This window comes from Hyperolius riggenbachi, chromosome 11 (assembly GCF_040937935.1).
Source record: "Hyperolius riggenbachi isolate aHypRig1 chromosome 11, aHypRig1.pri, whole genome shotgun sequence".
NCBI lineage: Eukaryota > Metazoa > Chordata > Amphibia > Anura > Hyperoliidae > Hyperolius > Hyperolius riggenbachi.
Genome location: NC_090656.1, coordinates 153,613,265 through 153,628,433, shown reverse-complemented (window position 1 = coordinate 153,628,433; position 15,169 = coordinate 153,613,265). Strand labels below are relative to the sequence as shown.

At 47.6% G+C, this 15,169-nt stretch overlaps 1 protein-coding gene across 1 annotated transcript in view; it reads left to right on the top strand.

The window, feature by feature from the left end:
- The window catches only part of NUTF2 (nuclear transport factor 2), a 161,862-nt gene extending 147,071 nt beyond the window's left edge, over positions 1-14,791 (top strand). Inside the window, exon 4 of the mRNA XM_068260422.1 lies at positions 14,375-14,791. Coding sequence (XP_068116523.1) covers positions 14,375-14,488 — 114 coding nt within the window. The 3' untranslated portion in view covers positions 14,489-14,791. The remainder of the gene's footprint in view (positions 1-14,374) is intronic.
- The last annotated feature ends 378 nt before the right edge of the window (positions 14,792-15,169 follow it).

Below are 15,169 nucleotides of genomic sequence, written 5' to 3'. Positions count from 1 at the left end.
CCACAGCACCCCTCAGACCCCCCCCCCCCCTCCCACCCCCCAGACCACTGTTTGCACCCAATCACCCCCTAATCACCCATCAATCACTCCCTGTCTCTATCTGTAAACGCTATTTTTTTTATCCCCCCCCCCCCCGCCCCCTGCTCCCTCCTGATCACCCCCCCCCCACCCCTCAGATTCTCCCCAGACCCCCCCCCCTGTGTACTGTATGCATCTATCCCCCTGATCACCTGTCACTGCCACCCATCAATCAGCCCCTAACCTGCCCCTTGCGTGCAATCTGATCACCCACCCACACCAATAGATCGCCCGCAGATCCGACGTCAGATCACTTCCCAAGTGCAGTGTTTACATCTGTTCTCTACCCTAAACACCCACTAATTACCCATCAATCACCCCCTATCACCACCTGTCACTGTTACCCATCAGATCAGACCCTAATCTGCCCCTTGCGGGCACCCAATCACCCGCCTACACGCTCAGATTGCCCTCAGACCCCCCCCCCCCCCCCCCCTTATCAATTCGCCAGTGCAATATCTACATCTGTTCTTCCCTGTAATAACCCACTGATCACCTGTCAATCACCCATCAATCACCCCCTGTCACTGCCACCCATCAATCACCCCCTGTCACTGCCACCCATCAATCAGCCCCTAACCTGCCCCTTGCGGGCAATCTGATCACCCACCCACACCAATAGATCGCCCGCAGATCCGACTTCAGATCACCTCCCAAGTGCAGTGTTTACATCTGTTCTCTACCCTAAACACCCACTAATTACCCATCAATCACCCCCTGTCACTGCTACCCATCAGATTAGACCCCTATCTGCCCCTAGGGCACTCAATCACCCGCCCACACCCTCAGAACGCCCTCAGACCCCAGCTCTGATCACCTCGCCAGTGCATTGCTTGCATCTATTCCCCCCTCTAATCACACCTTGAGACACCCATCAATCACTTCCTGTCACCCCCTAGCACACCTACCCATCAGATCAGGCCCTAATTTGCCCCGTGTGGGCTCCTGATCACTCGGCCAAACCCTCAGATCCCCCTCAGACCCCCTTCCGATCACCTCCCCAGTGCATTGATTGCATCTATTTTCCCCTCTAACCACCCCCTGAGACACCAATCACCTCCTGTCACCCCCCTAGCACTCCTATCCATCAGATCAGGCCCAATACAACCTGTCATCTAAAAGGCCACCCTGCTTATGATCCACAAAATTCGCCCCCTCATAGACCACCTGTCATCAAAATTTGCAGATGCTTATACCCCTGAACAGTCATTTTGAGACATTTGGTTTCCAGACTACTCACGGTTTTGGTCCCGTAAAATGCCAGGGCGGTATAGGAACCCCACAAGTGACCCCATTTTAGAAAAGACACCCCAAGGTAGTCTGTTAGGTGTATGATGAGTTCATAGAAGATTTTATTTTTTGTCAAAATTTAGCGGAAATTGATTTTTGTTTTTTTTTCACAGTGTCATTTTTCACTAACTTGTGACAAAAAATAAAATCTTCTATGAACTCGCCATACACCTATATGAACTCGCCATACACCTAACAGAATACCTTGGGGTGTCTTCTTTCTAAAATGGGGTCACTTGTGGGGTTCCTATACTGCCCTGGCATTTTAGGGGCCCTAAACCGTGAGGAGTAGTCTAGAAAACAAATGCCTCAAAATGACCTGTGAATAGGACGTTGGGCCCCTTAGCGCACCTAGGCTGCAAAAAAGTTTCACACATGTGGTACCGCCGTACTCAGGAGAAGTAGTATAATGTGTTTTGGGGTGTATTTTTACACATACCCATGCTGGGTGGGAGAAATCTCTCTGTAAATGGACAATTGTGTGTAAAAAAATCAAACAATTGTCATTTACAGAGATATTTCTCCCACCCAGCATGGGTATGTGTAAAAATACACCCCAAAACACATTATACTACTTCTGCCGAGTACGGTGGTACCACATGTGTGGCACTTTTTTACACCCTAAGTGCGCTAAGGGGCCCAAAGTCCAATGAGTACCTTTAGGATTTCACAGGTCATTTTGCGACATTTGGTTTCAAGACTACTCCTCACGGTTTAGGGCCCCTAAAATGCCAGGGCAGTATAGGAACCCCACAAATGACCCCATTCTAGAAAGAAGACACCCAAAGGTATTCCGTTAGGAGTATGGCGAGTTCATAGAATTTATTTTTTGTCACAAGTTAGCGGAAAATGACACTTTGTGGAAAAAAAAACAATTAAAATCAATTTCCGCTAACTTGTGACAAAAAATAAAATCTTCTATGAACTCACCATACTCCTAACAGAATACCTTGGGGTGTCTTCTTTCTAAAATGGGGTCATTAGTGGTGTTCCTATACTGCCCTGGCATTTTAGGGGCCCTAAACCGTGAGGAGTAGTCTTGAAACAAAAATGACCTGTGAAATCCTAAAGGTACTCATTGGACTTTGGGCCCCTTAGCGCAGTTAGGGTGCAAAAAAGTGCCACACATGTGGTATCGCCGTACTCAGAAGTAGTATAATGTGTTTTGGGGTGTATTTTTACACATACCCATGCTGAGTGGGAGAAAGATCTCTGTAAATGGACAATTGTGTGTAAAAAAAAAAAAAAATTAAAAAATTGTCATTTACAGAGATATTTCTCCCACCCAGCATCGGTAAGTGTAAAAATACACCCCAAAACACATTATACTACTTCTAGTGAGTACGGCAATACCACGTGTGGCACTTTTTTGCAGCCTGTCACGGTCAGTTACCTGTCCAGGTAAGGCGGCTGGCACACACGGATGCTGGCGGTCGTCCTGGGGGGTCTCGGCGGGCTGCCTCTCGAGGTGGTTTGTCGGCACTCACCAGTGCGCGTTGCGTGGTTCGGCGGAAACATTGGCGTTGCAAGATGCTGGTGTGAATGCTGGGCACGCGCGCGCGCAAGGACGGCTGTTTTATGCATATTGTTTGTTCCGCGTGTGTGCGCGTGCGCGGTTGCGCGCGTGTGGTTTGCGCATGCGCGTGGTCGCGTCTGCGCATGCGCGCGTGACGTGTCGCGCCGTGCGTGCGTGACGCACTACGTGGCGTGCGCATTGCGCGGTGCGCGCCAAGAGGCCTATTTAAGCCTGGAGAGCCCTAGCAGCGGTGCTGTAGTATTGCAGCTAGTTGGTTCCTGTGACCTGACACTCTGTCTGCCTGTTCTGACCCTGCTCCATGCTGACCTTGGCTCGTCTGACTTCCCGCTCTGGCTTTGACCTATGCTATGTACGACTACCCGCTCTGTTGCCGAACCCTGCTTGTCTGAAAATCCACTCTGTTGCCGAACCCTGCCTGTCTGACTACCTGCTCTGTTACCGAACCCGGCCTGTCCAAGGATCCGCCCTTGTGTCTCATTCCTATAGAACCTGCGTGTCAAGATCACCTGCAAGTCTACTGGTGGACGGGTTATTGCACTACCAGACCTGTCCTGCGGGAGTCTCCAGTTCCTGTCTGCTCCGGCTACTGGTCCTGCGAGCACTCCTGCCCCGTGTTAACAGGAGGACCCTGTCCCCAAACCAGGGCCTCTGGTTGATAAGTCGCAGGGGTTGCTGCCCTCAGCAAATCGGTCTCCTCCGTTACAGGTACGTGACAGAATACTACAGCCATTCAATGGAGACCGCTGAGGCAGCAAAAGTCCTGACAGCACTATATGAACAGATGTCCAGTTTGACTGAGGCTATGAAGGATTTACAAGCAGGTCATGCACGTCTGGAGGGAAGAGTGAGGGAACTATCAGCAAGTGGAATATCCGCTCCAGCAACAGCCCCGCCCCCAGTGACCAGTCCTGTCCTTGCGCCTCCAGCTGTGACACCTCCTCCTGAGCCACGTGTACCGATACCAGAGCGTTTTTCTGGGGAAAGAGCCAAATTCCGAGCATTCCGGCACTCCTGTCAGCTGTATTTCAATCTCCAACCACGTACATATTTCTGTGAAGAAGTAAAAGTGGGACTTATCATCTCCCTACTTCAGGGTGAACCCCAGACATGGGCCCACCATCTTATGGATCAGAAGCATGCCTCATTAGCTACCTCGGAAACCCTGTTTGATGCCATGGCGGTGCTTTATGATGATCCGCAGCGTGGTGCTACTGCTGAATCTGCACTCGGATATCTTCGCCAAGGACGCCGGACAGTGGAGGAATATACCTCGGAGTTCCGCCGGTGGGCGGCCGACACCGACTGGAATGATTCAGCACTAAAATATCAGTTCCGGAAGGGATTATCTGCACACATTAAGGATGAGTTATCCAGAGCTGACCCACCTACTACCTTGGAATTGCTTATCACTGCAGCCATTCAAATAGATCGACGTTTTCGGGAACGCCAGTTGGAGAGAACCAGTGAACGGAATCCAGGTTCCAATTGGATACCCCTGACACCTGCCAACCCTTCCCCTCCGGTGACGGTTCAAGATCAATCTGAGCCAATGCAAATTGGCGTACTCCGTCCTCATTTGTCCCCTGAAGAGAGGCAGAGAAGACGCCGGGAAAACCTCTGCTTTTACTGTGGCGCTGCAGGCCATTTCCTGGATGATTGTCCGAACCGCATGTCTGGTAGGAAAAAACAAAGCTCATGGAATCAACCTGCATATAATTTACAGATCATTAGACCCTCTACTAACCATTTCTCTATTCCTATTTCTTTCCAGCTACCCGAAGGAAGTCTCGAGGTGTCAGCTATAATTGATTCAGGTGCATGTAGTTGTTTCATGGACATCGCATTCGCCAACCTCCACCGAATACCAATACAACACAAACAAAATCCTCTTCTGATCCATCTAGCAGACGGAAGTGAGGTCAGCTCTGGTCCTGTTATTTGGGAAACGTTACCCCTGGCTGCCACTATCCAAGGTCTGCATAAAGAACAGTTAAAACTTGACCTTCTCACATCACCACTCCACCCTGTCATCCTGGGATTACCATGGCTTCAGGCACATAACCCTGCAATTAATTGGATATCTGGCACTGTCTCTTTTCCTTCAACTTATTGTGACAAGAGCTGTATTACGGCACCACTTGAAACTACAGGGGATCTGTTATGCATAACTGCCCTACAGAAGGCCATACCTGAACATTATCATGCTTACCTGGATGTCTTTGATAAAAAGAAGGCAGATACCTTACCTCCTCACCGGCCATACGATTGCCCAATTGATTTTCTTCCTGGATCTGCAATTCCATTCAGTCGGATGTTTATTCGACCTTCTAAATCGTCTGCCGGTGCTGGAATCTTTTTCGTACAAAAGAAAGATGGAACCCTAAGACCTTGCATTGATTACAGAGAACTAAACAAAATTACCATCAAAAATAGATATCCTTTGCCACTCATGCCGGAATTGTTTCAGAAACTACGAGACGCTACGATCTTTACAAAACTGGACCTCAGAGGCGCCTATAATCTGGTAAGAATAAGAGAAGGGGATGAGTGGAAGACCGCCTTCAGATCACGATACGGGCATTACGAATACCTAGTTATGCCCTTTGGACTTTGTAATGCACCAGCCACATTTCAACACTTTATTAATGATGTGCTAAGAGAATTCATTGACCATTTTTTGGTAGTTTACCTGGACGACATCTTGATTTTTTCTACATCAATAGAAGAGCACCGGAAACAAGTTTGTCAGGTTCTGGAACGCCTGAGGCTCTTTAAATTATACGCCAAGGCTGAGAAATGCAAATTCGAGCAACACACCATCCAATTTCTAGGACTCATCATCTCTACTGAAGGATTCGCCATGGATCCCCAAAAGATCCAAGCTATTCTTGAGTGGCCAGCTCCTGTGAACAAGAAAGCAGTACAGAGATTTATAGGCTTTGCAAACTTTTATAGGAAGTTTATAAAAAAAATTTCTGCCATTATCCTACCCATCACGAGGCTAACCCGACAACAAGTTCCGTTTAAATGGACTACGGAAGCGCAATGTGCCTTTGAAAAATTGAAGGAACAGTTCACGTCAGCCTCTATTCTCAGACATCCTGATCCAGCACTACCGTATACTCTGGAGGTGGACGCTTCAGACTCAGCAGTGGGTGCAGTTCTGTCTCAGAGGTCAGGTGAGAAGGCTATCCTGTACCCTATAGCATTTTTCTCTAAAAAGTTAACGGATGCAGAGAAGAATTACGACGTGGGAGACAGGGAATTATTGGCTATTAAATACGCTCTGGAGGAGTGGAGATATCTACTGGAAGGGGCTTCTCAAGACATCTTGATTTATACAGACCATAGGAATCTTGAATACCTAAAAACAGCAAAGAGGCTTAATCCAAGACAAGCAAGATGGGCACTTTTTTTTTCAAGATTTTCATTCCACATCACGTACCGACCAGGCTCAAAGAACACCAAGCCAGATGCGCTTTCACGGATGTTCCCAGAGGAAGAAGTACCAAAGAAGATAGACACTGTACTTTCCAAGCAGAACTTTTTGTTGATCCAACCTGATTTAGTGGAAAGACTTCGTAGAGATGACTCAACCCCCCCAGTGAAGATTAAGTCACAATTGACGCTGAAAGATGATTTATGGTTTTTTAGGAATAACGTTTTTGTGCCAGAAAAGTTTCGACCGGAGATATTCAAGTTATTTCATGATCACCAACTTACAGGTCATTTTGGGAGTGCTAAGACTTATGAACTAGTCCAACGTGCTTTCTGGTGGCCTACCTTGAGGAAGGACTGTGAAAGGTACGTCAAGTCCTGTCAAGTCTGTAACCGGAGTAAAGGTTCCAACTTGAAGCCATGGGGATTGCTGGATCCACTACCGATTCCTCCTAGACCATGGCACTCGATTTCGATGGACTTTATCGTAGAATTACCAAACTCGGATGGTGTCAATACTATCTTTGTAGTGGTGGACCGATTAACGAAGATGGCACACTTTATTTCCTTGAAGGGGTTACCTTCGGCCAGGACCACCGCTATGGTGTTCATCAAGGAGATTGTACGACTCCATGGCATTCCTAATAACATCGTGTCAGATAGGGGAACGCAGTTTACGTCACAGTTCTGGAAAGCTTTATGTCAGTTGCTCAATATTCATTTGTACTTTTCATCAGCTTATCACCCACAATCAAATGGACAAACAGAGCGTACCAATCAGACACTGGAACAGTATCTTAGATGTTTCACCTCAGGCGCACAGGACAACTGGTCCCAACTGTTACCATCTGCAGAGTTCGCTTACAACAACTCTCTACATGCTTCCACAAAACAGACTCCATTCTTCGCCAATTATGGATATAATCCCTCATTTCTGCCAGATGTTATAGAAGAATCTCCTGTCCCTGCTGCTGAGGAATTGGCCAACCGGCTAGCACAGAATAACCAACTTCTTCAGCAATCCATGGCGCAAGCTCAAGAGGATTTTAAGAGAAAGGCTGATCGTCATAGGAGGGGGGACTTGGACCTGAAAGTTGGGGATCAGGTATATCTATCAACAAAGAATCTGAAGCTTACATGTCCATCCAAGAAGTTAGGTCCCAAATTTATAGGGCCTTTTGAAATCAAGAGAAGGATTGGACAAGCATCTTATGAATTGGAACTTCCTAGCAATCTCAGAATACATCCTGTATTTCATGTCTCTTTATTGAAACCAGTTGTGCCGGACCTGTTTCCTGGACAGAATCCATTACCACCTCCTCCAGATATTGTAGACAATGAAGAGGAGTATGAAGTTGAAAGCATTCTGGATTCCAGATGGAGGGGTAACCAGTTACAATATCTAATCAAGTGGAAGAATTATGGAACCGAAAATAACACGTGGGAACCAGCTTCCTTTGTTCATGCACCTGTACTGGTGAGAAGGTTTCATCGAAGATTTCCACGTAAGCCAGCTCCAAGAGGCATCCGGAGGCTGCCTGTAAGGGGGGGGCATTGTCACGGTCAGTTACCTGTCCAGGTAAGGCGGCTGGCACACACGGATGCTGGCGGTCGTCCTGGGGGGTCTCGGCGGGCTGCCTCTCGAGGTGGTTTGTCGGCACTCACCAGTGCGCGTTGCGTGGTTCGGCGGAAACATTGGCGTTGCAAGATGCTGGTGTGAATGCTGGGTACGCGCGTGCGCAAGGACGGCTGTTTTATGCATATTGTTTGTTCCGCGTGTGTGCGCGTGCGCGGTTGCGCGCGTGTGGTTTGCGCATGCGCGTGGTCGCGTCTGCGCATGCGCGCGTGACGTGTCGCGCCGTGCGTGCGTGACGCACTACGTGGCGTGCGCGGTGCGCGCCAAGAGGCCTATTTAAGCCTGGAGAGCCCTAGCAGCGGTGCTGTAGTATTGCAGCTAGTTGGTTCCTGTGACCTGACACTCTGTCTGCCTGTTCTGACCCTGCTCCATGCTGACCTTGGCTCGTCTGACTTCCCGCTCTGGCTTTGACCTATGCTATGTACGACTACCCGCTCTGTTGCCGAACCCTGCTTGTCTGAAAATCCACTCTGTTGCCGAACCCTGCCTGTCTGACTACCTGCTCTGTTACCGAACCCGGCCTGTCCAAGGATCCGCCCTTGTGTCTCATTCCTATAGAACCTGCGTGTCAAGATCACCTGCAAGTCTACTGGTGGACGGGTTATTGCACTACCAGACCTGTCCTGCGGGAGTCTCCAGTTCCTGTCTGCTCCGGCTACTGGTCCTGCGAGCACTCCTGCCCCGTGTTAACAGGAGGACCCTGTCCCCAAACCAGGGCCTCTGGTTGATAAGTCGCAGGGGTTGCTGCCCTCAGCAAATCGGTCTCCTCCGTTACAGGTACGTGACACAGCCTAACTGCGCTAAGGGGTCCAAAGTCCAATGAGCACCTTTAGGCTTTACTGGGGTGCTTACAATTTAGCACCCCCCAAAATGTCAGGACAGTAAACACACCCCACAAATGACCCCATTTTGGAAAGTAGACACTTCAAGGTATTCAGAGAGGGGCATGGTGAGTCCGTGGCAGATTTCATTTTTTTTGGTCGCAAGTTAGAAGAAATGGAAACTTTTTTTTTTTTTTTGTCACAAAGTGTCATTTTCCGCTTACTTGTGACAAAAAATATCTTCTATGAACTCACTATGCCTCTCAGTGAATACTTTGGGATGTCTTCTTTCCAAAATGGGGTCATTTGGGGGGGTATTTATACTATCCTGGAATTCTAGCCCCTCATGAAACATGACAGGGGGTCAGAAAAGTCATAGATGCTTGAAAATGGGAAAATTCACTTCTTGCACCATAGTTTGTAAATGCTATAACTTTTACCCAAACCAATAAATATAGGCTGAATGGGGTTTTTTTATCAAAAACATGTTTGTCCACATTTTTCGCGCCGCATGTATACAGAAATTTTACTTTATTTGAAAAATGTCAGCACAGAAAGTTAAATAAAATCATTTTTTTGCCAAAATTCATGTCTTTTTTGATGAATATAATAAAAAGTAAAAATCGCAGCAGCAATCAAATAGCACCAAAAGAAAGCTGCATTAGTGACAAGAAAAGGAGCCGAAATTCATTTAGGTGGTAGGTTGTATGAGCGAGCAATAAACCGTGAAAGCTGCAGTGGTCTGAATGGAAAAAAAGTGCCTGGTCCTTAAGGGGGGTAAAGCCCACGGTCCAAGTGGTTAAGAGGACACCAGGAAGCTTCATATATGTATGCATCATGTAAATGTGGCACAATAGATTGAGAAGCTTCTGTATACACAAGTTTTTCTATGTATGTGGCAATGTTTTAGATTTGCTTCTTATCTAATAAAAACATTTAGATATTTTTTACCCTATGGTACCCAGCGCTCCTTGACATCCCCTTTTTTCTTTTTTTATTCTTTGAGTGGGTAAGGCAGTTATCCTACTTCTGCATGAAGACAGAAGCTGGTCATATTATAACAAACCATAGCAGCTCCATATAATCTACCTTCTTTTTATAAAAGTGACATGTACTCTGCGGGGTGGGTGATAGGTCAGAAACACACTAGATGCAGGCTGGGGAGGATTGCAAAGCTCACCATTGTCCCTCTTTTAGAAATGCATTTTCCTTTCTGTCTTATGCTTGGCATACACGGTCCAATCCGGCGGCTCGATTAGCTGCCGTATCGACTCCTGCCACGTTCCTGCTCGTCCCCGCCGCCATCCGGATCGATTCCCGCTCTTCCCCGCGGGCGCTCCTCATCGATTCCCCACTATTGTCCGCCCGCGGGAATCGGGCAGGGAATCTATCCAGTGGGTCATCAGACCTGTCGGATATTATCAATCGAGCCATCAGCGGCTCGATAAGGAAGAATCCGTCCATGTATGCCTAGCATTAGAATCAACAAGATGCAGATAATTTTGTTTTACATACAAAGTACGCATTGCTGTTCATACAGTTGTATATTATTATTATTATTATTATTATTGTTGTATTTATAAAGCGCCTACATATTACGCAGCACTAAACATTAATTTAGGTTACAGACAATATTTAGGGCGATATACAGCAATATGACAATACAGGAATACAAGAAAACCGGATCGCACAGTATGAGTACAAGGTAATGCTTAGTCAGTCACTGGATGGAGCATGGAGCTTAGGCAAGTTAGGTTCACTCAAGTGCATAGCATGGGTGCACAGTAATGGAGGTACATGATCAGGTAGGACACCAAAGGAGGACCCTGCCCAAAGGCTTACAATCTAGAAGGAGAGGTAGAGACATGAAGGTAGGGACCAAAGTTCCGTTGTGGGTTTAGAGCAATTGTGAGAGGTGGTAGGCCAGAGTGAAAAGGTGAGTTTTGAGGGCCTTCTTGAAGATGTTGGAGGGGGCTGCCCTAATGGGTGGAGGTAGAGAGTTCCAAAGTGTTGGAGCAGCTTTTGAGAAGTCCTGGAGGCGTGCTTGGGACTGTGTGATGCGGGGGGGGGGGGGGGGGGCGGTCAGGCGAAGTTCATTGGAGGAACGGAGTGAGCGGCTAGGTGGTGTACCTCTGAGTAAAATCAGAAATGTAGGTTGGACAGGTTTTGTGGACAGATTTGTAGGTCAGACACAATATTTTGAATCTGATTCTGGACTGGATAGGAAGCCAGTGGGAGGGGAGCCGCCCTGGTGAAGCAATGGGAGGAGTGGATAATTCTGGCTGCCGCATTCATGATGAACTGCAATGGGGCTATTCGGGTCATAGGGAGACCAGACAGAAGTGCATTGCAGTAGTCGAGGCGGGAAATTATGAGGGCATGGATGAGCAGTTTGGTGGTGGCAGGGGTCAGGAAAGGGTGAATCTTACAAATGTTACAAAGGTAGAAGTTGCAGGACTTTGTGAGGTTTTGGATGTGGGGAGTGAAGGAGAGTGCAGAGTCCAGGGTGACACCCAGACAGCGGACTTGAGAGGTAGGGCGATTGGAAGTGTGGTTAACAGTGACATGCACATCTGGGAGGTTCATGGATGGCTGGGGTGGGAAGATCATAAATTCCGTTTTGTCTAGATTTAGTTTCAGGAACCTAGCGGACATCCAAGAGGAGATGGCTGATAGGCAGGAGGAGACCTTGTCCATGGTAGTGGTCGATATATCAGGGGTGTGGAGGTAGATTTGGGTGTCATCTGCATACAGATGATAGTTAAAACCCATGGAGGAGATAACCTTGCCAATGGAGGATGTGTATAGGGAGAAACAGTAGGGGGCCAAGGACCGAGCCTTGGGGGACTCCCACAGAGAGGTGGTTGGGGGTGGACGAGGACTTATTGAAGGAGGTTGTGAAGGAGCAGTTGGAGAGGTAGGATGAAAGGTCAGGGCGAGATCGTGAATGCCCATGGACTGGAGGGAATGGAGGAGTAGGGGATGATCTACTGTGTCAAAAGCTGCTGAAAGGTCGAGGAGGAGAATGGAATGCTCCATTCTCCTCCTCCTTGACCTTTCAGCAGCTTTTGACACAGTAGATCATCCCCTACTCCTCCAGTCCCTCCAGTCCATGGGCATTCACGATCTTCAGCTTTAGCTAAGGCAAGGTCATTGACCACTTTGGTGAGAGCAGTTTCGGTTGAGTGGGCGGGCCGAAATCCAGATTGCAGTGGGTCTAGCAGTGAGTTGACATTGAGGTACTGGGTCAGGCGTTTGTGAACCAGACGCTCAAGGAGTTTTGAGGCAAAGGAGAGGAGGGAGATAGGGCGGTAGTTGGAGGGTAGCAAGGGGTCGAGGGAGGGTTTCTTGAGCAGGGGCAGTACAGAGGCCTGCTTGAAGTCTGAGGGGAAGGTGCCTGTGGATAGGGAGAGGTTAAACAGGGTAGTGAAGACTGGGGCCAAATCCGTGAAGTGAGGCTGAAGTAAATCAGAAGGGATGGGGTCAAGGGGGGAGGTAGTGGTATGGGAACTCTGCAGTAGTTGGTTGACTTCCTCAGTGGTAGTAGGAGTGAAGGAGGTGAGGTGAGGGGAGGATAGGGTGGAGGAGGAGTGGGTTGGGAGGGGGTGGGAGGTGAGGATTGAAAATTGGATATTTCCTGACGGATGGAGACCATTTTTTTTTTGGGTGAAGTGGGTGGCTAAATCTGTGGCAGAGAGGGAGGAAACGAAGGGTGGGGGGGGTGGGTTTAAGCAGGGAGTTGAGAGGCAAAAAGACGCCGGGGATTGGAAGATTGTGCTCCGATGAGTTTGCTAAAGTATTTCTGCTTTGCATGGACAAGGGCAGTGTGGAACTGCAGCAGGTTAGTCTTGTACTGTAGAAAATCCTGGTTAAGTCGAGTTTTCCTCCATTTCCGTTCAGTGGCACGTGTTTCCCTCTGGAGGTTGCGAGTATGGGTAGTGCACCAGGGCTGAGGGTTAGGGGGGCGGTTGCGGCAGAATATTGGTGGAGCAGCTTTCTCTAGAGCTGATGAGTTTGGCGACACTGAGCTGCAGCAAGATTAGGACAGGTTAGCAAGGACGCTAGGGTTGAGCTTGCGTAGGTCATGCTGCCATCGACCGGGTGGGTAGGTTGGAGGTGCCTTCCGTGAGGAGGTTGAAGGTGAGAAGACGATGGTCTGATGGTGGAAATGGTGCGATGTCGAGGTCTGCAATGGTGGTGGATTTAGTGAATATAAGGTTGAGAAAGTGACCTGCAGTGTGGGTGGGGGCATTGGTGTGTTGTACTAGGCCAAGTGAGTTGGCTATGGTGTGTAGCCGGGTTGCGACAGTCGCGGGGTTCATCGATGGGAATATTGAAATCCCCGAGGATGATGGTGGGGAGGTCAGAGGAGAGAATGTGTGGGAGCCAGGAGGCAAAATTGTTAAGAAATTGTGGTGTGGAGCCCGGAGGGCGGTATAAGACCGCAACAATGGCTGGAAGGGGATTGTAGAGGCGGATAGTGTGGGCCTCAAATGATGTGAATTGTAGGGAGGGAGGAGGAGTGAGGACACGGAATGTGCAGGATGGGGAGAGGAGCAGACCCACCCCTCCCCCAGTCCTGTTGTCTGGTCTGAGGGTGTGACTGAGGTGAAGCCCACCGTAGGAGAGGGTAGCCTCAGCGAGTCAGAGGGGGTGAGCCATGTCTCAGTGAGTGCGAGGATGGTGAAGGATTTTGAGAGGAAGAGATCGTGGACCGCCGTAAGTTTATTGCGGACGGATCTGGCATTCCAGAGACCACAGGGTAAGGGGAGTGTGTGTTTGTGTGTGATGGATGGATGGAAATAAGGTTGGGGCGAGGATGGATGTTGAGGTTATTTGTGGATAGAGAGCTGTAAAATGTGTGAAGCAGGGGGATGCTTGTCTGGCAGCAGGCTTGTGGCCCAGGGTTAGGCGATAGATCACCTATATACTTTGTATACCTTGGGATTGGGCCAAGCTCTAATTTGCATACACTGTGCATTAAATTTGCATGCAAGCCAAAATTATATACAACTGATCGACCATTTCTATTGATTTGTTCTTCTAATGTCCCTCTTTTTAGCTTGGATATATTTCAGTATGCCGTGTCTCTAAATTAATGCTTTCCTTATTTCCATACCCCCATAAAAAGGATTCGTGAAAAGAACTGTGTCCTTTGCTCATAACTTCTACATGGTATACCTGACCATAGGTGTGGTGAGGGCATATCTTGTCTCAGAAAGTTAGTAGCTATGAGGATGCCTATGTACATACACACACAGACAGGGCTTCTGGTTGAATAGGGAAGGAAGGGTCTCCTACTATATAAACTCCCACTGGCCAGTGTCCTGTCTGTGCTAGGGGCTCAGGCTACTTCTGGCCAACTGCTTCACCACGTGGCAGGAGTGAGGGCAAAAATAGGTCCCGCAGCTTAATGGGGCCTTTTGATGCAACATAAATTTAGGGGGTTTCAGCCGGTGCTTAGCACAGCTCCTAAGCATAACTTCAGAGTTTAATTTCACTGAAATCTGCTTAATGTGACAATATGAATGTGGAAGCTGTCTGTACATTTGTTTTTGTTTTTGTTTTTTCCAGGCAGATGATGACCCAGTTATTGGATTTCATCAGATGTTTTTACTTAAGAATATTAACGATTCCTGGGTCTGTACAAATGATATGTTTCGACTAGCCCTGCACAACTTTGGTTGAACTGAAAATGGAGTAATAGTGGTCATCTATGCCTTTTTGATTTTTTTTTTTAATGTCTGCAAAAACCTACAACATTTGGATAACTTATGTTAATTCAAAAAATACATTCTAAAGTAGCAGAAAAATACTAAATATACCAATTATGGCCAAAAATTGTTCACCAGTTCAGTTTGACATTAAAAGTGTTAATTTTGAATTTATGCCTCATTAAAGCATTCAAGCATTTGCCTTTCAGACTGGATTACTTTTTATGTAACCCTGTGTCAGTAATCCAAAAATGGAAATAAAAGAAAAAAGCACTAATTTTGTGTTTGTGCATTTTTGTCAATTTTGTAGTTTCCATGTTTTCCCATGTTTTTTTTTTCCTGTTCTGTGTTCTAGATTTTCAATTTCTGTTCAGGATTAAACTAAACAAACTTCCCTAAAGCTATGAAAACTAGTGGATTATAGATCTACAAACTAAAAGGGAAAATATAGTGGTCTGTCACTTTTAGAAAACTGTATTTATTAACTGTATATTCAGTTAACACTAGTCAAAAGGCATCCTATATAATAATCCCTAACTGTCCCTGCATCATGATTTGTCCGTGTGAAAACTGAACTGCGCATGTGCGCGCAGTTCAGCCAGCTCGCTCTGCGCTGTCCCTGTGGTTGCTAGGGCAACAGGGACGCACAGGGCAG